Source organism: Mobula birostris, chromosome 2 (assembly GCF_030028105.1).
Source record: "Mobula birostris isolate sMobBir1 chromosome 2, sMobBir1.hap1, whole genome shotgun sequence".
NCBI classification, from domain to species: Eukaryota; Metazoa; Chordata; class Chondrichthyes; order Myliobatiformes; family Myliobatidae; genus Mobula; species Mobula birostris.
Window position 1 is genome coordinate 129,606,702 of NC_092371.1, and position 23,838 is coordinate 129,630,539.

General features: G+C 41.8%; 1 protein-coding gene across 1 annotated transcript in view; it reads right to left on the reverse strand.

Annotated features, from left to right (window-relative positions):
* lin9 (lin-9 DREAM MuvB core complex component) overlaps positions 1–23,838 on the reverse strand; it is a 183,983-nt gene that overhangs the window by 25,260 nt on the left and 134,885 nt on the right. Inside the window, exons 8-10 of the mRNA XM_072248075.1 lie at positions 12,843–12,976; positions 11,347–11,466; positions 3,817–3,918 (exon numbers count right to left, since the gene is read on the reverse strand). Of these exons, the coding sequence (XP_072104176.1) occupies positions 3,817–3,918; positions 11,347–11,466; positions 12,843–12,976 (356 nt within the window). The remainder of the gene's footprint in view (positions 1–3,816; positions 3,919–11,346; positions 11,467–12,842; positions 12,977–23,838) is intronic.

A 23,838-nucleotide genomic window follows, 5' to 3' on the forward strand; every position in this document is an offset into this window, starting at 1 on the left:
CCTTGTAAATGTTAATATACCTGCCCCAATCACAACCTCCGGCAGCTCATTCCACATTCTCTGGGTGAAAAAGTTGCCAGTTAAATTTCACCCCTCACACCTAAACCTATTCACTCTAGTTCTCGATTCTCCTACCCTCTGCATTCCATCTATGCCCCTCTTGATTTTTTACATTTCTATAAAGTTATGCATTTTGGATGGTCAAACCAGGGTAGGACATTACAGTGAGTACCAAGGCACTGATGAGTCTTATGAAACAGAAAGACTTACGAGTTACAAGTGCACATTTCACTGGAAGCAGCTGTGCAAGGATGTGGCCCTTCATCAGTCAGGGCATGAAGTTATAACGAGCGCGAAAGGTAACTTCATTACAGAGATGCTGAGTATTTAGAGGGAGCTGCCAGAGGAGTGGTCGAGGCAGGTACAAATACAACATTAACGAGTTCTTTGATTGATACATGGAGGGGGCAGGCTTGGAGGGTCATGTGTTGAACGCAGACAACTGGGATGAGCAAGCAGGGACAATGCCAAAGGGCCTGTTTTCATTCTCTATTACTTCATGACTCTATATCCCTTGTTCTCCTATGTTGAAAGATTTCCCAGCTTGCTCAACCCCTCTCCATAACTCAGTCCCTCAAGTCCCAGGAGCATCCTCATAAACCTCTTCTGCATTCTTTACAGCTTAATGGCATCTTTCCTATAGCAGGGTGACCAAAACTGAACACGATATTCCAAACGTGGCCTCACCACTGCAACGGGTAGTGTAGCAGTTAGCGTGACTTTATTATAGCTCAGCGTATCGGAGTTGGGAGTTCAATTCGGGTGCCATCTGTAAGGAGTTTGTACTGTATGTTCTCCCCATGATCCCGTGGGTTTCTTCCCAAGGTCCAAAGATGTACCGGTTAGTAGGTTAATTGGTCATTGTAAACTGCCCTGTGATTAGGCTAGGGTTAAATAGGTAAGCTGCTAAGCTGCACAGATCATTGGGCCAGAAGGGCCTGTTCTGCATTGTACCTCTAACTAAAATAAAATCCCAACTTCTAAATACAACACAAAATACTCTGCAGATGCTGGGATCAAAGCAACACTCACAACACGCTGGAGGAACTCAGCAGGTCAGGCAGCATCCGTGGAAACGATCAGTCAACGTTTCGGGACGGAACCCTTCATCAGGACTGAAGACTAAATACAACACTCTGATGAACACCAATGTGACAAATGCTTTCTTTATCACCCTGACCTTCCTGCAATACCACTTTCATGAAACCATATACTTCTAGGTCTGTCTGTTCAAGACAATCCCTAAGGTCATACCACTCACTGTGAAAGTTCTACCCTCATTTGTCTTCCCAAAATGCAACCCAAAACACTTAGCCAAAGTGCATTTCCAAATTTGCATTTCCTTTGCCTACATTTTATGAGTAATTAATCAGAAAGCCAGGTAATTGCAAAGGGTTCACAAATTTTTTCTTGCAGTTATATGCTTACTTTATTTCATTGTACTGCTGCCGTAAAGTTAACAAATTTCACAACATATGCTGGTGATATTCAACCTGATTCTGATCCTTGTGGAACATCACTGAACATAAACCTCCAGCCAGAATAATAGCCTTCCAGCCCTGCTCCGTCTTCTCTGGGCAAACCAGTTCCAAATGCAAATGTGCAATTCACCCTGAATCTCATCTTTTATCTTCTCAGTCTATGATACGGGACCTTACAAAGTTCATGTAGATAATTTCACTGCCTTTGTATCTTTTAAGACATCCAATATCACCTCTGCTGTAATGTAGACTATCCCCAAGACATCCAAATAACCTACTTTAAGTTTTTCCTCACTCCCTGCATGCTGCTGCCTGTCTTGTCTACTGACCTTACTGTCATTGAATTCTGTCTCAGCTTGTCACCTCCTATCTGTTTTACTTCAGCTTTGGATCCCATGCACCCCTCCTGACAGTCAATGTAGTTTAAACTCTGCTTAGTAGCACTAGCAAATCTCCCTACTAGGATATTACCCCTCTCCAGTTCAGGTGCAACCTGTCCCTCTCAAGGCTGCAAATAGGAGGAATACAGGAGGACATCTATCCCAGAAGAATTACACTGCTGTACCTTCCTATTTGCACCCTCACCAGCATGTGACACTAGGATGATCATTACCATTGAGGATTTCTGGTTGCTCACCCCTGCCCCTTGAGAGTGTTCTGCAACTGCAGCGATCCCAGCACCCATCCTAGAGTTCCCGTTGCAGTCACAAAACCCCTGTGAGCTCCCCACTCCTCCTTCCAAACTATCAGTTCCCTCGCACTATCGTCTGTAATGCTTTCATTCTTCCCTGTTGAGACTCAGACCAGTCCTCGTGCCCAAGACTTAGCTGCTGCTGCGCTTTTTCCCCAAGTTATCCCATACAACAGCATCTAAAAAGGTACACTTGTTTTCAAGGGGAATGGCCACACGGAAATTCTACACCATCTCTACCTTTCCTGGTGGTCACCCAACTACTGGTAGCCCACACCTTAGGTATGACCACCGCACTGAAACTTTTATCTGTGATGCTCTCAGCATTCAGAATGATCTTAAGCGCATTCAGCTCCAGCAACATGATCAACTAAGAGTTGCAGTTGGACACAGTCCCTACAGGACACTGATCTCCCACATCCTGTAGAGTGAGCATACCACTACCCTATCACCCTGATGTACTAAATGTGAAGACTAAAGATAAAAGACCTTACCTATGCTCACCTTCTCTTACCTCTGATCAACCAAAGCCTCTACATTTTAACCTCCAACTCATGTTTTCCCAAAATAAACTTTATTCATAATAAAAAAAACATACAAGAATAAGCTGTACAAAGCCTTTACATTCATCGACAGTGCATTAAGTAGTGTTAGCTTACATTTTTAAAACTGATGGCACCATTGCCTCTCTCCACCTGACCCAGCCCCTCCCTGTTCAGTAGCAGAGGTATCTTAGAATGAAGTCCTTCCCCATCAAGCCCTTGTGGTGGCTGCAACAAGCTTCAGTGTTCCTCAGCATGTGTTCCTGCAACCTGGAACATGCTAGTCAGCAACAATCCTTAAGTGACCTCAATGTACTGGAAGACTAAAAAGTTTCAGACTGACCACAGGGCATCTTTCACAAAGTTGATAATCTTCCAGCAGCGTTTGATGTCCCATCTGCGTGTGCGTCCCTGGGAACAGTCCATAGATTGGAGTTACTGCACTTAGAACTTAAACAGAGCAGCACTTAAATTGGCTGCTCTTCTAGAGCCTGCCTCCTTTTTATACCTGCAAAACAAGTTTTAAACACTGCTACTCCTCCCCTCTGTTGCTAAGACTGCTGGATCTCAAACCACAAACCCTTACCTGAGAAATCACTCTCAATAACTGCTGGCTCCTTCCATCTGCTGCTCAGTCTTCATTACAAGTCTCATTTGTTGTTACAGAAAGAAATGTGACCATGAAGGTAGAAGGGTCAAGAACTCAGATGTTGGGGAAATCAGTCACTATACTGTCTTCTGATCCTGAATGCTCTTCCACATTTCAGTCTTCACAAAAGTGTATACATTTACAGCAATCAAATTTCTGACATTAATGTATAATTATGTATATTTAAATTCTTCAAAGGGTCACTGAATTTGTTTGCGACTGAGAACGAGCCAATTTCTCGGTTCCATATGCCAGGCAGGCGACTGACTACTTATTTCAGCACCCTAGCCCCAATATTAGACAGTGTCCTTTTCGCAGCTCAATCAACAACCACTAATATAATTCCATTACCTAGTAATGTTGATGCCTGATGCAGAAGGAACACACACTTACCACCTGGATGAGGAATTCTATAGGAAATCCCCCAAGCGTCTCTCCTTCAGTGGCCGACAGCTTGCTTTTCCAAGGTGACTGACCCAAAAGTGGATCGTTATCCTGGCAAGGAAAAGTTAAAAAGGGTAATGTTAGCAAGAGATGATAATGGCAGCAAACAAGAGCACAGCACGGTATTGTCTCTATGTGAATTTATGAAAACTGCCCACATGTTTGCAATCATTTCAGAACCTGTAGATGACAGGCAAGCATGTAACACATGGTCAATCTACTTAGGATTATCAAACACACTGGATTGTCTAGGAGGCTTTCAATTAGACAAGGAAAGCTCCCAAAGACACCTCCTCCTGGCAAGTCACACGAAAGGGCACTTTCTGCTGCTGTTGCTTAAAACCCTCCATCTCTCCGAAGTCTTCAATACCTGCTGTCTGACTGACAAGTATAGAGAGATGGGAGATGGAGCCAGAGTCTATCTTAAAGAGGGAGAAGAGAGGGAATTAGAACATCACAGCAGAGAGGAGGTGCAATGCTGGGTCAGGAGAAGGAGAATAAGAGTAGTTGGTAAGGTGGTAGTTAGCAACTTCTACACTGCTTTGTTCTGGGAAGCTCTATAGTCACACAACAAAGAAACAGGTCTCTTGATCTAACTTTGTCCTTACCAACGAAGATTACCATCCAAGCTGTTCACATACGCCCATATCCCTCTAAACCTTTCACATCCATGTACCTCTCTTCAAATGTCTTTTACATGTTGTTATCTTAACTGCCTCAGCAGAGTCCTCTAGCAGCTCATTCCACATACACACCACCTGTGTGGAAAAAGTTACCCCTCAGGTTCCTTTTAAATCTTTCCCTTATCTTAAACCTAGGCCCTCTAGTTCTTGATTCCTAACCCTAGGGAAAAAGACAGTGCATTTGCCCTACCTATGCTCCTAAACTTTGCTCTGTACATTTTACTTGACAATTTCTGTACTTGCCTTATTCACTACCCCTTTCAAAACTTAACAATTATATTACAATAAAAATTAATTGTGAACAGTTTTGCTCTTGACAAAGTCAAAAATAAATCTATGAATAATTCAATAGAATAATTAATGCTAACCTTGCCTGGAAGTAAAGCGTAGTCTCAATAGTCAATTTGCAAGACAATGAGGTAATGAAGAGGGAGGGTATCTATTTGAAGAGTCAGCACAAGCACGATGATTCAAATTTGAATTTAAAAAAAACCAATATATTATTCAAGACTCCAAGTCTATACTTTACGTTGCATCAGTAAAGCGGCCAACATAATTAAGTATCCTACCAATTCTGTTTTCTTCTCTCTCCCATTGGGTTGATGATATAAAAGCTTTCAAGCACATACCACCAGGATCAAGGACAGCTTCTATCCTGTACACAAATTCTGATTTCTCAGTTTAATTTTTTGTGGCCTTGAACCTAATTACCTGTCTGCACTGCACTTTCTTTGCAAACTACAAAGCAATATTCTGCATTCTATTATTGTTTTTCCCCTTATAATGCCTCGATTTACTGATGTGACGAAATGATCTGGATGGCTGGGATGCAAAACTAAGTTTTTCACTGTACTTCAGTACATGTGAAAACAATAAATCAATTGACAACCTAGTCAAAACCTAGCATCTTAAGGCAATTATAGTGGCCAATGTTTCGACAACTCATTGCTAAACTCGGGTTTTGTGGCCAAAAATTGTCAAGGAACGACATTTGTTGGAGGGATAGTAAGAAAATCATATTCCTCAACATAAAAACCCAATGCTTAACATTTTGTTGAAAAGCAAGAAACTTGAAAGAAAAACATAGTGTGGAAGATACTGAGCAGCTTAGGAAAAATTTGTGGAAGCCAACCTGAGACAGTGACTATCATAACGTTTTATTACGGCTTCACTCTTCTGTGTCTTACCAGCAATAAAGTAGCAGCGCAGTGGCGCAGCTGTTATTGTTGTTGCATCACAGCTCCAGGGAAATGGGTTCAATCCCGACCTTGGGTGCTGTCTGTGTGGAGTTTGCATGTTCTCTCTGACTGCCTGTCTGTCCTTCCCACATCCCAAAGAGGTGCTTGATAGGTTAAGTGGCACTGCAAAATACTTCTCAGTATAGGGTTATTGTATGCAGTTCTGGTCACCTCATACAGGTAAGATGTGGAGGCTTTGGAGAGGGTGCAAAAGAGGTTTACTAAGGTGATACTTGATAGGTATGAGCTATAAGGAGAGGTTGTACAACCTTTGAATGGCTTTTCTGGAGCATCATAGGTTGAGGGGAGATCTGATAGAAAGGTATAGATAGGGTAGACAGTCGTAATCTTTTCCTCAGGTTTGAAATGTTAAATACAAGAGGGTATGGCTTTAAGGAGAAAAGAGGAAAGTTTAAAGTTTTTTTTAAAAAAAGACAGAGTAGTAGATACTTGGAATATGCTGCCAGGAATAGTGGTAGAAGTGAATATGATAATGGCATTTCAAGACTTTTAGGTAGGCATACAAATAATGCATGGAATGGAAGAATATGGATCATGTCCAGGTAGAAGAGATTTGTTTAATTTGGCATCATATGGGACCAAAGGGATTGTGTTGTATTGTTCCTTGTTCCATTGTAAGGAAAGAGTTAAGTGTGATTCCTCCTTGGTATAGCAAGTGCAAATAAAAATAAGGCAGGGACAAGTGGATCAGCCATTGTGTAAATTGACCAGTGTTGGAGTGGGGAGACTTTGGCTCATCAGGCAAAGTAAGTACCCGGTAAGTTTCTTCTCTATTCTTCCCCTGTTAGTACATAGTTAGTGCAGTGAGGATAGCTCTAGGGCTGTGCTGTGATATTTGTGTGAGATGTGCGAATTCTGGGAGACCTCTAGTCTCCCAGATAACCACACTTGCACCAGGTGCACCGAGCAACAGCTCCTCAGAAAACGTGTTAAGGAACTGGAGCTGCATCTCAATTACCTTCAGTTCATACGGGAAACTGAAAAGTGGTCAGCCCTACGTTACAGGAGGCAGGTACCTGGGCGACTGTCAAGAGAGGGAGAGGAAATGGGCAGCCAGTGCAGATACCCCTGTGGCCATTCCCTTCAATTAAAGAATACCACTTTGGATACTGTTGGGAGAAGCCACAGTGATCAAGTCTCTGGCACTTAGTCTGGTGCTGTGACTCAGAAGGGAAGGGGGCTGAAAAAGATTGCAGTAGTGTAGGGATTCCATTGTTAGACTAGTGGACATAAGATTCCGTGGACTCCCAGATGCTGTGTTGCCTTTTAGATGTCAGGGTCAGGGATGTCTTGGATCGGGTCCACAGCATTCTAAAGTGGGAGGGTGAGCAGCCAGAAGTCTTGGTACATATGACATAAGGGAGGAAAAGGGAGGAGGTCCTGAAAAGAGAATTTAGGGAGCTAAGTAGGAAGCTAAAAAGCAGGACTTCCAGGGTAATAATCTCTGGATTGCTGCCTCTGCCTCACACCGGTGAGGATAAGAATAGGATAATTTGGCAGATGAATAAGTGGCTGAGGAACTGGTGCCAGGGGCAGGGGTTCAGATTTATGTATCATCGGGATCTCTACTGGGGAAGATGTGACCTGTACAAAAGGGACAGGTTAAACCTGCACCAAAGGGGGACCAATATACTTGCAGGCAGATTTGCTATAACTGTTGGGGAGAGTTTAAACTAATTTGGGAGGGGGATGGGAAACTGAGTGATAGGTCTGAGAATAGGGCAGTTGGTATACAAGCAGAGGCAGCGTGCAGTGAGACTGTCAGGAAAAACGGGCAGACGATAGAGTAAAATTGCAGTCAATGGAATGTGTTGCAGTGTAACGGGGGGAATAAATCGAAAAAGGTGATGAATACAGGACCGAAGGTGCTATATTTGAATGCATGCAGTATACAAAATAAGGTAGGTGATCTTGTAACACAGTTAGAGACGGGCAGGTACGATGTTGTGTGCATACTGAGTCGTGGCTGAAAGAAGATTATAGTTGGAAGCTTAATGTCCATGGATACAGATTTTAGCTAAAGGACAGGCAGTTAGGCAGAAAGGGTGGGGTGGCTCTATTAGTAAAAATTGAAATCAAATCCTGATAAAGAGCTGAAATAGGATCAGAAGGCGTAGAATCATTGCGGGTAGAGCTACAAAATTGCAAGGGTAAAAAGACCGTGATGGAAATTATATATAGGCCTCCGAACAGTAGCCAGAATGTGGGCTACACATTACAACAGGAGAGAGAAAATGCAAGTCATAAGGGCAACATTACGATAGTCATAGGAGCTTCAATAGGCAGATAGAATGGGAAAATCAGATTGGTGCTGATTTTGGATCCCGAGAAGGAACTTGTAGAATACCTAAGAGAAGACTTTTTAAGAGCAGCTTGTGTTTGAGCCCATTAGGGGAAAATCAACACTCTATTGAGTGTTGTGCAATAAACCAGATTTGATGAGGGAGCTTAAGCTAAAGGAATCCTTACGGACCAGTGATCATAATACAAAAGAATTTACCCAGCAATTTGAGGAAGAGAAGCTAAAGTCAGATGTATCAGTATTACAGTGGAGTAAAGGGAGGGAATTACGGAGGCACGAGAGAGGAGCTGGCCAAGTTGATTGAAAGGGGACACTAGCAGGGATGACAGCAAACCAGTAATGGCTGGAGTTTCTGGAAGCGATTTGAACAGCGCAGGATAGATACATCCCAAAGAAGAAATAGTATTCTAAAGGTACACAACCAAGGGAATTCAAAGTCAACCTAAAAGCAAAAGAGAGGGCATATAATAGAGCAAAAATGAGTGTGAAGTTAGAGAATTCGGAAGCTTTTAAAAACCAACAGAAGGAAACTAAAAAGGCTATAGGGAGTGAAAAGATGAAATATGAAGGTAAGCTAGCCAATAATATCAACAAAAATACCAGAAGATTATTCAGATATATAAAGAGTAAAAAGAGGTAAGTTTAGATAGCGGATTGCTGGAAAATGACACTGGAGAGGTAGTACTGGGGGACAAGGAAATGAGTATTTTGTATCAGTCTTCATTTTGGAAGACAGTAGTAGTATGCTGGGTATTCCAGAGTGTCAGGGGGCAGAAGTGAGTGAAGTTGCTATTGCTAGGGAGAAGGTGCTTGGGAAGTTCAAAGGTCTGAAGGTAGATAAGTCACCTGGACCAGATAGACTACACCCCAGGGTTCTGAAAGAGGTAGCTGAAGAGATTGTGGAGGCATCAGTAATAATCTTTCAAGGAACACTAGATCCTGGCATGGTTCTGGAGGTTTGGAAAATTGCAAATCCCACTTCACTCTTCAAGAAGGGAGGGAGGCAGAAGAAAGTAATTTATGGGCCAATTAGCCTAACCTCAGTGGTTGGGAAGATGCTGGAGTCAATTATTAAGGATGAAGTTTCGGGGTACTTGGAGACACATGATAATATGGGCCAAAGTCAGCATGGATTCCTTATGCGAAAATCTTGTTGACAAATCTGTTAGAGTTCTTTGAGGAGATAAAGAGCAGGATGGACAACGGAGAATCGATGGATGTTGTTTACTTGAATTTTCAAAAGGCCTTTGACAAGGTACCACACATGAGGCTGCTTAGCAAGATAACAGCCCATGGTATTACAGGTAAGATACTAGCATAGATAAAGCATTGGCTAATTGGGAGGAGGCAAAGAGTGGGAATAAAGGGAGCCTTTTCTGATTAGCTGTTGGTGACTAGTAGTGTTCTGCAGGGGTCTGTGTTGGGACTGTTGCTTTTTGAATGACAGAATTGATGGCTTTGTGGCCAAGTTTGTGGACAATACGAAGATAGGTGCAGGGGCAAGTAGTGTTGAGGAGAGAAGGAGGCTACAGAAGGACAGATTAGGAGAATGTGCAATGAAATGGCAGATGGAATAGTGTCAGGAAGTGTATGGACATGCACTTTGATAGAAGGAATAAAAGCAGAGACTATTTTCTAAACGTGGAGATAATTAAAAATCTGAGATGCAAGGGGGCCTGGGAGTCCTTGTGCAGGATTCCCTAAAGGTTAACTTGCAGGTTGATTTGGTGGTGAGGAGCCAAATACATACTTAATAAGTCAGGGCATAAATTGTTATGAGGAGAAGGCAGGAGAATGGGATTGAGAGGGAAATAGATCAGCTATGATCAAACGGCGGAGCAGACTCGTTGGGTCATATGGCCTAATTCTGCTTGAATGTCTTATGGTCTTATATGCTAAAATAAAATGGAAGTCTATAAGATAAAATGGTATTAGCTTGGAGTGGAATTTTTTTGAGAAAGTCAGGAGAACCGGTCCGCAGTAATGTTTTGAGAAGACAAGGAAGTACAAGTCTGCAGCCATATTAATGGAAACTGGTGAAAAACATGTTTTTTTCTGGCCTGGAGGTCATAAGAGCTTGGGGATGCAGCTGGTACTACTAAGGGATGGAAAAGTACTAGCGTAAAGGGCTTTGAATGGTATAAAAAGGGATACTTAATTGTTGCAGTAGGAGAGTTTTGTCGTAGGCTTGGTTATAGCCGGTGCTAGTGCTGAGACGATAGGGATAAGTACGGCAAGTGAGAGAGAGAGAGAGAGAGAGAGAGTGAGAGAGAGTGAGTAAGAGTGAGACAGAGAGAAAACAGGTCACGTGAAAGAATGCCAGATCTGTGGCTCCCTGCCCAACATTGCAGAGACTGGCTTGTTCAGTGGATAATAAGTATTATCTTGATTTTTGTACTGCTACTGCTGTAGACTTTAGTTTTTCTTCCTGTATTGCATTTGTGCTAGTTACAATAGTGTTTTCTTGTGGTTTAACACTTGTGCAGTGTCTCCTGTTTGCAAATGTATATATGCGAATACCCTGAGCTGAATCAAAAAAGAACACAGAACAAATTGTAAGATAATTTTCGTCACATTCATAAATGGCAAAATAAATCAAAGGAGAGTTGATGGATGTGTGTCAGACTGAATAAGTTGCTACTGTCCTGGGAAATAAGAGGTCCTACTTCATTGTAAGTTTGAAGACATGTGGTTTCCCAACAAAGACATAAATTTCTGCATATCTACAGTGGAATCTTTCTGGTTGCATCAGTCTGATATTGAGGCTCCAAAGCATAGGATCACAAGAGGCTGCAGAAGGTTATAGACAGCCAGCTCCATCACAGGTACACCCCTCCCACCACTGAATGTAACTTCAAGAAGTGGTATCCATCACTAAAGATCCTCACCATCTGGGATACACCCTCTTTTGTTATTATCATCAGGGAAGAGGTACAGCCACCTGAAGATCCACATTCAACCACTCAAGATTAGCTTCGTTCTTCTGCCATCAGATTTCTAAATGGTTCATGAAATCATACACACTACCTTGTTATTTTTTACACTATTTATTTTTGCAATGTATAGTAATTTCATGTCTTTGCACTGTGCTGCTACTGCAGAACAACTAATTTCACACCATATAAGTCAGTGATAATCGACCTGATTCTGGTGTTGATGTCTGGGAGCCAGTATGCACTCGGTCAAATAGCTTTGTGTAGTAAGTAAAAACACCAAAGTGAAAGCAGCGACATACTGTGATGGGTGACTGCCCACTCGTAGTGTAAGGAAGCCGCGGTGGTGTCAGGTAGTATCTGGAAGGTCGTTGCTTCTGTGCGAAGGCGGTGATGGGCATGGTTTCGTGCGTCTCGTTACTCTGAAGGTAAGGATAAAAGGTTCAGAGATTTCACTTTAGGATTTTAAAGTTGAATTTCTTTGCAAAACACAATCACGGTGCAACAGCAGCTTATAGTAGTGTGCTGGTTCCTGCACTGGGAAAACAACTTAAACCCTGACACAGTGAAGTGTGTGAATGAATACACTAAAACATATTAACTTACAGGAGAAGGCCCTTCCCCAACATGCATCAAGATGACAACAGAGAGACAGCTTTGACTGCTGCAGTCCTTCTGATCAAGGGGCTCCGACTGCAGGGGGAGACAGTTCCAGGATTCAGAACCAGTATTTCCAATCAATGTGCAGGTAGGAGGGGAACCTGCAGGTGGCAGTGTGCTTACACATGAAACATCAAGTGATACAAGAGCTTTGGCAGATGCTGAAAATGTTCAGCATCACATTCAAAATGATGGAGGAACTCAGCAGGCCAGTCAGCATCCATGGAGGAAGATAAACAGTCAATGTTTTAAGCCGAGACCTTTCAGGCTGAGTTCCTCCAACATTTTGAGTGTGTTGGTAAAATTAAGCAACATGGTGGATCACGCTGCTTCCTTGCCAACAGCCCCTTCAAGAATCACCAGCTCGCAGCAACATGCAGGTCAGCTTCTACCTCAGCATTCTCATGTGGTCCTGGAAATGAGTCCGAGGTGAGACGTCGCGACTTCCTGCACTGCACTGGAGTCAGTACAAACTGGCTGAACAGAGGTTGAGAGACTCTTCATGTCAAACCCTTTGGCTTTACAGCCAGGGATGGACGGGACAGGAGAGGGGCTGGCACTGTAGCTCCACTGTATTCATCTGAATAGGGTCATTGAGTTTGATGAAAAGATGAAACAGTTTGCTTTTCTTTCTTTAAATTCGAAATAATTTTATTGTTCTATCATTTATAAGCCTTTGAAATGTTTTTTTTTAAAAACAACTCTGATATTTAAAGGCATTTGTAAGTCATTCAAAGTCCGTTAAGAGCACCAACCTATCAAGGTGGCTTCAAAATCTACCACCCGAGGCCTTGTCACTACTGACGGACTGACCTGCCTCATTGTCAGGTAGGGAAAGAGGAATGGTGGGGGGGGGGGGAAATTGGTGGGTCAATGCTGGAGGAAGCTTATATCAGAGGCACTAGTTAAAGATGGCCATGGGAATAGCTTGGGTAATGGAAGCCAATGGCTTTGAGCTGAACCAGTTTTCAGGTCCTATTACTGGTGCTAGTCCTCATTCCAGATTATTTAGTTAACTAAATTTGCTTAGATAGAATACATACTCTCATCTGTAGATCACCCTTGAGATTCTAGCTCTGTGACTTCACCATCTCTAACACACAAGAAAAAAGTAATCTGGCAAATTTTTTTTACTTACAAGAACTTCATAGTCTGGCACGGTGTGCGTTCCCAGTCCCGTCCGGTCAAACGTGACTCGATATGTTGCGTTAATAGTGTCAACTGCATCTATCTGTCCCGTAAATAGGCCGTCATGAGCACCCCGGAGTCGTGCTTGAGAGCAAAAAGGAGAAAGTATCACAAGCTGAGTGAGGACCCATTACCAAGTGAAGGTTTTATTTTATCCTGCCAACCTGGTACCCGTTTTACCCCGTGATTTACTCAGCATTTCAGTTAAACACAAAGTGCTGGCACTCAGAGAATACAATATCCCAAGTTTAAAGGTCCATAGTTTCACCCTCATTACTGTGGCAGCAATGGAAACAGATCCACTGACATTTGCAACATTGCACTGGACAAACAACTGCAACTTTAAGCCTAATAAATGCTGAAATCCAAAGATGAAGTCAGAGTTTCGGTGAATTAAAATGACTAAGTTGTGAACAAGGTCTCAAACTTAACAAATTTGGTGAGGTGTGAGAAGGGGGAAAGGAAGTTTAAGAGAAATGACAAAGCAAAACTGGAGTGAAGAAATATGATGCCAACCAGATTCCCCAGGAATATTATAGGATACTTCCATTTAGAATCACAACAGGAAAAAGAATACAGGCAAGCTTGCATTAAGGCCACTCAGATTACAGAAATTCACTCTTTTGGAATAAACCACGACTCAAAAATCTGAGCTATGGAATATAATTTGCTCTTACAGAATTTACATGAGGAGAAAAGTAAAAAGTAAACACAAAATGCGAAAGAAACAAATATTGTCCATTTATAAGTTTTTCAACGCACATTTTGATGCATATGTAGATAATGTGTTTTGTTTTTAATGCAGTAGGGTAGCAATGTGCTACACAGAGAGCTAGAAATAACGACACGCAGTCTGTAGGTCGCACTTGAAACTTGTTTATTCAAACTTCATGGCTGGCTTTTAAGCAGTTCCCTTCCAGTCCCCTCCAGGCGGAAATGACGTCAGAGGTGCATTACAAGAGTCTCTCCCCGCACACGGGCTATTTTGTGAGCTGGTTCGCTTGTGTAGAAAGTGGGTCGCCACAGTAGGTTTACTTTGCTGTCTTAATATCCGACCGATATCTGATATAGTGTATGCTTTAACGTGTCTCCATTCAAACAGAAGGCTGGAAGATGGTAAGTGGAAACACAAGAGGCTACTATACAGAACAGTATAGGAACAGCCCACCACGTCTGCGCCAACCATGATACTTGTTTAAACTAATCCTGCCTGCCTGCACTTCCTCTCTATTCCCTATCTGTTTATACGTGTATCTAATTACTTCCTCAACATCACCTTTGTCTCTCCTTTAACCACCTTGTTCTAGGCACCTACCACTCTGTGTAAAAAAATTACCTCACAAATCTCCTATAAACTTTCCCCCTCTCATTTTAAAGGTATGCCTTCTAGTATTTGATTTTTCCATCATGGAAAAGACTACTTACCCTATGTATGTCTTTCAAAATTTTATATACTTCTCTTCATCACCTTTCAGCCTCTGACATTCCAGAGAAAACAATCCAAGTTGTCCAACCTCTCCTTTTACCTAAATAAAACCTCTCCAATCCAAGCAATGTCTTAGCAAACTTATTTTACACCCTCTTTACAAAGCCTCCACATCATTTTAATAGTGTGTTGACCAAAATTGCACACAATACTCCAAATGTGCCTTACCCAAGTATTGGAAATTGGTTTTATCATTGTGACATGCACAAACAGAAACTTTGTTTTGCTTGCCATCCATACAGATCACTTCATCACATCAGTACATTGTGGAAGTACAAGGAAAAATGACAACAGAATGTGGAGTAAAGTGTAATAGGTACAGAGAAAATGCAGTGCAGGCTGACAATAAAATGCAAGGTCAGAACAAGGTCGATTGTGAAGTCAAGAGTTCATCCTCTCACACAGGGAGCTGTTCAACAGTCCCACAATAGCAGGATTGAAGCTGTCCTTGAGACTGACAGTATGTACTTTCAGGTTTTATACAGCTGCAGCATAACTCGTCAAGTTATATACTAAACACTCTGGCCAATGAAGGCTAACATGATGTACACCTTTCTTTATCATCCTACCATTTGTCTTGCTACTTTCAGGCAGCTATGAACTTCCACTCGATCTTTTGGATATGAATGCTCCTTAGGGTCCTGCCATTACTGAATACTTTCTTTTTGCATTTAACTCACCAAAATGCTTCACCTTACATCTTGTCAGGATTAAACTTCACCTGCCATTTCTTTAGCCAAATTTTCAACTGTTCAATATCTTGCTGTATGTTCTGACAATCATCCTCCTCAGCCACTACTCCATCAATTTGCGTCATCTTAAAACTTATTAAAGAGACCACCTACAAAGGTCAATGATCAAAGTAAATTTAGCATTAGGGCAATAACTTGTTCCTGAATCTAGTGGTATGAGACCTGAGGCTTCAGTACCTCCTGCCCAATGGGAATAGCAAGGAGAGAGCATGGCCTAGATGCTGGAGTCTTTGATAATTATGGATGCTGCTTTCTTGTGGCCCCAGATACATGTATGCAGTGATGGAGAAGTCTTTGTCTGTAATGGACTGGGCTGTACCCAGCACTTTCTGTAGTCTTTTCCATTATTTGGCATTGCTGTTTCCATACCAGGTCATAATGCAAGCAGTTGAGATACTCTCAACTATGCATCTATACAAATTTGTCAAAGTTTTTGGTGACATGCCAAATCCACGCAAACTTCTAAGAAAGTAGAGGTGCTGTCATGCTTTCTTTATGATGGCGCTTACATGCTGGTTGCAGGACAAATCTTCTGAGATGTTAACATCAAGGAATTTAAAGCTACTGACTCTCTCCAGCTCTTATCTCCTAATGAGAACTGGCTAATGGATCTCCAGCTTCCTCCTCCTGCAGCTGGTTTTGCTGATGTCGAGTGAGAGGCTGTTGCTGTGACACTACTTGATCAGAATTCAATCTCTTTGCCCATTTGTCGCTACCTTTGGTTTGACTAACATCAGCAAACTTGGATATGCCTTGGAGCTGTCCTTAGCCATACAATCTTAGGTATAAAGTGAGTAAAGCAGAGGGCTAAGCATATGGTCTTGTAGTGCACCTCTGTTGATGGTGACTGTGGCAGAAATGCTGTTGCCAATCCGTACTGACTGGGGTCTGCCAGTGAGGAATTCATGGATCCAGTTGCACAGGAAGGTATCACCCCAGGTCTTTCAGCTTAGTGATGAGTTTCAAGGGGATGATAGTATTAAGTGCTGAGTTGCAGTCAATGAAGAGCATCTTTATGTATGGATCTTCACTGTCCAGTGTTCCAGAGCTGAGTGAAAAGCCAACTAAATGGCATTGTTAGAGTGAGTTTTTTTGGGTAGATGATTTGTTTACACTTAAATGACTTTGGCCACCAGACTTCTATTTGACAAAGTACTGTGGATTGAGTCCACAACAATGCACTTCCTAAAAAGGCATGAATACTAGATGCTTCTGGCACTGTAGTTTGACCTGATGCTGTAGTGTCGAAGACAGTATTATCTATACATTATAAATGTTAATTGTCTTCTATGTTAGCACGTAAAATGCCAAATAAATGTATTGCGGATTTAATTGCATTCCTAAAGGCTGTGGATACCAACCCAGACATGTTGGTGTTGGAAGGAAAGGATGGAGTTAGGGGGTGTGATATTTTGTATATAGCTTCAATAGGAAGCATTGTCTATGCATTGTCTATAACTTTTTAAGTAGCAATTGCCTTTGTGTTTAACATATAAATATCGAGCCCACATTGGGCTAGCAGACCTTCCTACCAAAAGCGTCTCCATCTGTATGATGCCTGCTTGTTGTGTCGAATAAAAAAAGCTGCTTTGTATCTACCAGTGACTCTGTTTCTCTGGTAATTTCATCTACGCTACACGAGGTGTTAAATGTGGGTTCTTTTTTAACATTTAAGAATAAATTGGACAGATACATGGATGGGAGGTGTATGGAGGGATATAGTCTGTGTCCAGGTCAGTGGGACTAGGCAGAAAATGGTTCGGCACAGCCAAGAAGAGCCAAAAGGCCTGTTTCTGTGCTGTAGTTTTTCTATGGTTTCTACTATCTGCTATTGACCTGTTGTGATGGTAGGCAAATTGGAGCAGATCCAAGTCCCTATTCAGGCAGCAGTTGATATGCTTCATGACCAAACTCTTGAAGCACTTCATCGCAGTGGACATAAGTGCAACTGAACGATAGTGCAGCAAGTTACCACGTTCCTCTTGGGCGCCAGTATGACTGAAGCTTTCTTGAAACTAATAGGTATTTCAAACTGATGAACTGTGTGGTTGGATACACCCCTCACACTCCAGCCAGTTGATTATCACTTACTGTACACTTTCATCCAAGTCTTTACTATATATCACAGACAGGGGTTCCAGCGCTGTCAGTGTAGAACATCACAGGTCACAAACCTCTAGCTAGAGGAAAAAAAAGCCTGAACCATTATTTTCTCTGTCTTTTTGGCCAACACAATTTAAGATCCAATTTACCAACTTACCATGGATCCTGTGTGACTTAAATTTTTTTGGACCGGTCTATGTAGACAACATTCACTGTCCCACCCTCGTCAATCATCTTTGACACTTTCTGAACAATATCAATAGTTTTATTTTCATACACTGTTGGGTGATTTATATAGCCCTCTAAATAGCGGTAATCAGAGGTGCAGATCAAATTGTATAATGATCACACAATCATGAAGGATTTAAAAACAACAGACTGGGCAAACTAAAGGGCAGTAATCGTGGATAAAAGGAATTCCTGAAGTGTATAATGGATATCTTTCAGAAACACCGAACTAAGCAATCAATCTGGAATCAGAATTCTTTAGATAAAGCATGGCTAAAGGGAAAAGGTTAATTGAGGATCTAGACTTTTAGGAATAAAGATCATAATATAACAAAACTTCATATAAAAACTTAATGTGATTTAAATGAATCTGAAACCTCTGAATAAAGCAAGCTACAAAGGCACATGGCTATGACAAAACAGGAAACTATATTTAAAAGAAATGAAACAAAAATGGCTAATATTTGAAGTAGTAATACAGTGGTGCTAGAAAGTTTGTGAACCCTGTAGAATTTTCTCTATTTCAGCATAAATATGACCTAAAATGTGATCAGATCACATATCATAAAACTAGATAAAGAGAACCCAATTAAATTTATAACACAAAAACATTATACTTGTTAATCTATTTATTGAGGAAAAAATATGACCTAATAATACATGTATTTGTTGGAAAAAGTATATGAACCTCTGGGTAATGCCTTCTACAAAAGCTATTTGGAGTCAGGTGTTTCAATCAATGAAATGAGACTGGAGGTGTGGGTTGTAGAGGTGCCCTGCCCTATATAAAAGGCACAAAGACGGAGCCAGCTCTTCTCAAGAAAGATCTGTTTATGTGCACCATGCCTTAGCCAAAACAATTTTCAGAGGACCTTGGAAGAACTGTAGGGATGTATGAAGCTGGAAAAGGTTACAAAAGCATTTCTAAAGATCTGAGTGTTCATCAGCCCACAGTAAGAGAAACTGTCTACAAATGGAAGAAACTCTGTACTGTTGCTACTCTCTCCAGGAGTAGGCATCCTGTAACAATCACACCAAGAGCACAACATGCAATGCTGAAGGAGGTGAAAAAGAACCCAGGGGTAATAGGAAAACACCTGCCGAAATCTCTAGAACTTGCTAAAGTCTCTGTTCATGTGTCCACTATAAGAAAAACACTGAACAAGAATGGTGTTCATGGAAGGACACCACAGAGGAAACTGCTGCTCTCTAAAAAAACAGTTTGCTGCACATTTCAAGTTTGTAAAGAACCACAACGCAAGATCCACAATATTTCTGGATAATGTTTTATGGACAGATGAGTCAAAAGTTGAACATTTTGGCAGAAATGTACATTTCTATGCTTGGAGGAAAAAGGGCACTGCACACTAACACTAAAACCTCATCTCAACTGTGAAGTATGGGGAAGGAGCATCATGGTTTGGGGCTGTTTTGTTGCTTCAGGGCCTGGACAGCTTGCATTCATTGAGGGGACAATGAATTCAAAATTGCATCAAGACATTTTACAGGAGAATGACAGGGTAGCAGTCTGTCACCTGAAGCTTAATAGAAGTTGGATGATGCAACAAGACAATTATCCAAAAGAGAAGAGTAAATCAACAACAAAATGTTCAAAAGAAGAAAATTCATGTTTTGGAATGGCTGAGTCAAAGTCCTGGCCTTAAACCTATTGAAATGTTGTGGAAGGACCTGAAGCAAGCAGTTCATGACCATAAGATATAGGAGCAGAAGTAGGCCATTTGGCTCATCAAGTCTGCTCCGCCATTCAATCATGGGCTGATCCAATTCTTCCAGTCATCCCCACTGCCGTGCCTTCACCCCATAACATTTGATGCCCTGGCTAATCAAGAACCTATCTATCTCCGCCTTAAATGCACCCTATGACTTGGCCTCCACAGTTGCTTGTGGCAACAAATTCCACAGATTTATCACCCTCTCACTAAAGTAATTTCTCCACATCTCTGTTCTAAATGGACGTCCTTCAATCCTGAAGTCGTGCCCTCTTGACCTAGACTCCCCTACCATGGGAAATCACTTTTCCATATCTAATCTGTTCAGGTCTTTTAACATTCGGAATGTTTCTGTGAGATCCCCCCCTCATTCTCCTGAACTTCAGGGAATACAGCCCAAGAGCTGCCAGACGTTCCTCATACAGTAACCCTTTCATTCCTGGAATCATTCTTGTGAATCTTCTCTGAACCCTCTCCAAAGTCAGTCATCATCATCATCAGGTGCCATGCCCAGTTTGAGCTTTGACTGCCATGGCCCACACACTCCTGTTTCGGGTCAAGTGGATCAGTTCATTGGTATTCATTTCCAGTTCTCTGGCTGCTGCCTCCATCATTTGTCTTTGTCTTCCTCTTGCTTTCTTCCCTTCAATCTTTCCCATAATTACCGTGCATTCTAACTCTTTCCTAATCACATGTCCAATGAAGATACGTTGCCTTTTCATGATCTCATACATTATTTCTCTTTTTGCGTTTGCTCCGTTCATGACGCCCTCGTTAGATATTCGTTTCGCCCTTGATATTCTTTGCATGCTCCTCAAAAACCACATCTCTGCTGCTACAATTCGCTTCCTCATGTTACTAGATATTGTCCAACATTCTGAGCCATATAACATAACCGGATAAACGTAACATTTCAGTACTCTGAGGCGGGTTGTCATGCCTAATTTAGTATTGTTCAGTATACTCTTCATTCTCGTAAAGGTGTCTTTTGCCATCCCTATTCTTCTTTTGATGTCCATGTCGCACCTGTCATCTGATGTCACCCAGCTTCCTAAGTAGCAAAAATTCTGTACTTGTTTTATGTCTTCCCCATTTATTCTCAGCCTGCAGATAGGATTCTCCTTCTTTTTGGATATCACCATACATTGTCTGTTTGCAATTGATAGATAGACCCATTTTTGCACTTTCTTCAACAATTATATCAATTAAGTCTTGTAGTTCTTTCTCCGTACTTGCAATTAACACAGTGTCATCTGCATATCTGAAATTATTGATGTTTTCACCGCCAACTTTGATTCCCATTAAATAAATCACATTCCCATCAAATAAATCAGGGGAGAAAAAAATGCCAGTATATCCTTTCTAAAATAAGGAGCCCAAAACTGCACACAATACTCCAAATGTGCTGTCATGAGTGCCTTATAGAGTCTCAACATCACATCCCTGTTCTTATATTCTATACCTCTAGAAATTAATGCCAACATTGCATTTGCCTTCTTCACCACCGACCCAACCTGGAGGTTAACCTTTAGGGTATCCTGCACAAGGACTCCCAAGTCCCTTTGCATCTCTGCATTTTGAATTCTCTCCCCACCTAAATAATAGTCCGCCCATTTATTTCTTCCACCGTACACTTCCCAACATGTTACTTCATTTGCCACTTCTCTGCCCATTCCCCTAAACTATCTAAGTCTCTCTGCAGGGTCTGTTTCCTCAACACTACCCGCTCCTCCACCTACCTCAGGCATCATCGAAAAGTTTAGCCACAAATCCATTAATCGCATAGTCCAAATCATTGACATACATCGTAAAAAGCAGCGGTCTCAACACCGACCACTGTGGAACTCCATTGGTAACCGGCAGCCAGCCACAATAGAATCCCTTTATTCTCACTCTCTGCCGATCAGCCAATGCTCCACCCATGCTAGTAACTTCCCTGTAATTCCAGGGGCTCTTATCTTGCTAAGCAGCCTCATGTACAGCACCTTGTCAAAAGCCTTTTGAAAACCCAAGTATACCACATCTACTGCATCTCCTTCATCTACCCTGCTTGTAATTTCCTCAAAAAAATTGCAGTAGGTTAGTCAGGCAGGATTTTCCTTTCAGGAAACCATGCTGGCTTTGGCCTATCTTGTCATGTGCCTCCAGGTATTCCGTAATCTTATCCCTAACAATTGATTCCAACGACTTCCCAACCACTGATGTCAGGCTAACAGGTTTATAGTTTCCTCTCTGCTGCCTCCCACCCTTCTTAAATAGCAGAGTAACATTTGCAATTTTCCAGTCATCCGGTACAATGCTAGACTCTATTGATTCTTGAAAGATCATTGCTAATGCCTCCGCAATCTCTCGAGCTACTTCCTTCAGAACCCGAGGGTGCATTCCATCTGGTCCAGGAGATTTATCCACCCTCAGACCCTTAAGCTTCCTGAATACCTTCTCAGTCGTAAATTTCACTGCACATACTTCACTTCCCTGACACTCTTGAACGTCCGGTATACAGCAGATGTCTTCCACTGTGATGCAAAATACACATTAAATTCCTCTGCCATCTCTGATTAAAATATCTCCAGCGTCATTTTCTATTGGTCCTATATCTACCCTCAACTCTCTTTTATATACTTAAAAAAGCTTATAGTATCTTCTTTAATATTAGTCACCAGCTTCCTTTCATAATTCATCTTTTCCTTCCTAATGACTTCCTTAGTTTCCTTCTGCAAGTTTTTAAAAGCTTCCCAATCCTCTATCTTCCCACTAACTTTGGTTTCCTTGTATGCCCTCTCTCTTGCTTTTACTTTGGCTCTGACTTCACTTGTCAGACACGGTAGTGTCCTTCTTCCATTCGAAATTTCTTCTTATTTGGACTTCCCTTACTTTTCACAGAAATTCCAGCCATTGCTGCACTGTTGTCCTTCCTGCTAGTGTCCCTTTCCAGTCAACCTTGGCCAGTTCCCCACTCATGCAATTGTAATTTCCTTTATTCCACTAAAATACTGACACATTGGAATTTAGTTTCTCCTTCTCAAATTTCAAAGTGAACTCTATCATATTGTGATCACTGTTCTCTAAGGGTCCCTTAACCTTAAACTCTCTTATCACCTCTGGATCATTGCACAACACCCAATCCAGAACAGCTGATCCCCTAGTGGGCTCAACAACAAGCTGTTCTAAAAAGCCTTCCCTTAGTCATTCTACAAATTCTCTTTCTTGAGGTCCAGTACTGGCCTGGTTTTCCCAATCCACTTTCATGTTAAAATCCCCAACAATTATCATAACATTGCCCTTCTGACATGCCTTTTTTATCTCCTGCTGTAATTTGCAATCCACATCCCGGCTGCTGTTTGGAGGCCTGTATATAACTGCCATTAGGGTCCTTTTATCCTTGCCATTTCTTAACTCCACCCATAGAGACTCTACACCTTCTGATCCTATGTCATCTCTAATAATTTATTATTTCTTATACACAGGGCCACTCCACCCCCTCTGCCTATTAATCTAACTTTCCGATACAGCATATAAACTTGGACATTCAACCCAAGTTTCAGAGATGGCCACAATGTCATACTTGCCACTGGTGCAGCCAATTGGGTTTAGAAGTCACAAAATTAATTAAATGGAGATCTGTTTTTGGACAGCTCTGTGCAGTCAAGGTGTTTCAATTGATTGTCGTAAAAATCGAAAGGCCAACTACTGGTGAGTTAATGTCCCAAAAAAACTACACCGTGAAGACAAAAGGATACTCCGAGCAAGTCCGCGAAAGGTTTATTGAAAACCACAAGTCAGGAGATGGATACAAGAAAATTTCCAAGTCAGTGAATATCCCCTGGAGTAAAGTCAATCATCAAGAAATGGAAAGAATATGGCAATGCTGTAAATCTGCCCACAGCAGGCCATCCTCAAAAACTATTGACCGCGCAAGAAGGGGACAAGTGAGGGAGGGTACCAAGAGACCTATGACAACTGGAGTTATAAGCTTCAGTGGTCGAAATGGGGAGAGACTGGGCATATAACTGTTGCCCAGGTGCTTCACCAGTCGCAGCTTTATGGGAAAGTGGCAAAGAGAAAGCCACTGTTGAAAAAAAAACTGGCATGAAATCTCAGCCAGAGTTTGCAAGAAGGCATGTGGGAGAACTTGAAGTCAGCTGGAAGAAGGTTCTTGGGCTGATGAAAACAAAATTGAGGTCTGGCCATCAGACTAAACACTATGTTTGGTAAAGCCTAAAACCACACATCAGCAAAAAAACACACCATCCCTACTGTGAAGCACGGTAGTGGCTGCATCATGCTGTGGGGATGCTTCACTGCAGCAGGCCCTGGAAGGCTTGTGAAGGTAGAGGGTAAAATGAATGCAGTAAAAAACAGGGAAATCCCGGAAGCAAACCTGATGCAGTTTGTATGAGAACTGTGACTTGGGAGAAGGTTTGTTTTCCAGCAAGACAATGGCCCTAAGCATTAAGCCAAAGCTACACAAGAATGGATTAAATACAATAAAGTTAATGTCCTGGATGGCCAAGTTAGAGACCAGACCTCAATCTAATTGAGGATTTGTGGCTGGACTTGAAAAGGGCCATGGACTTATGTTCTCTATTTTTAGACACCTCTACTGTGGGGAAATGTTTCCTATTCTCTCCTATACATTTTCTCTTC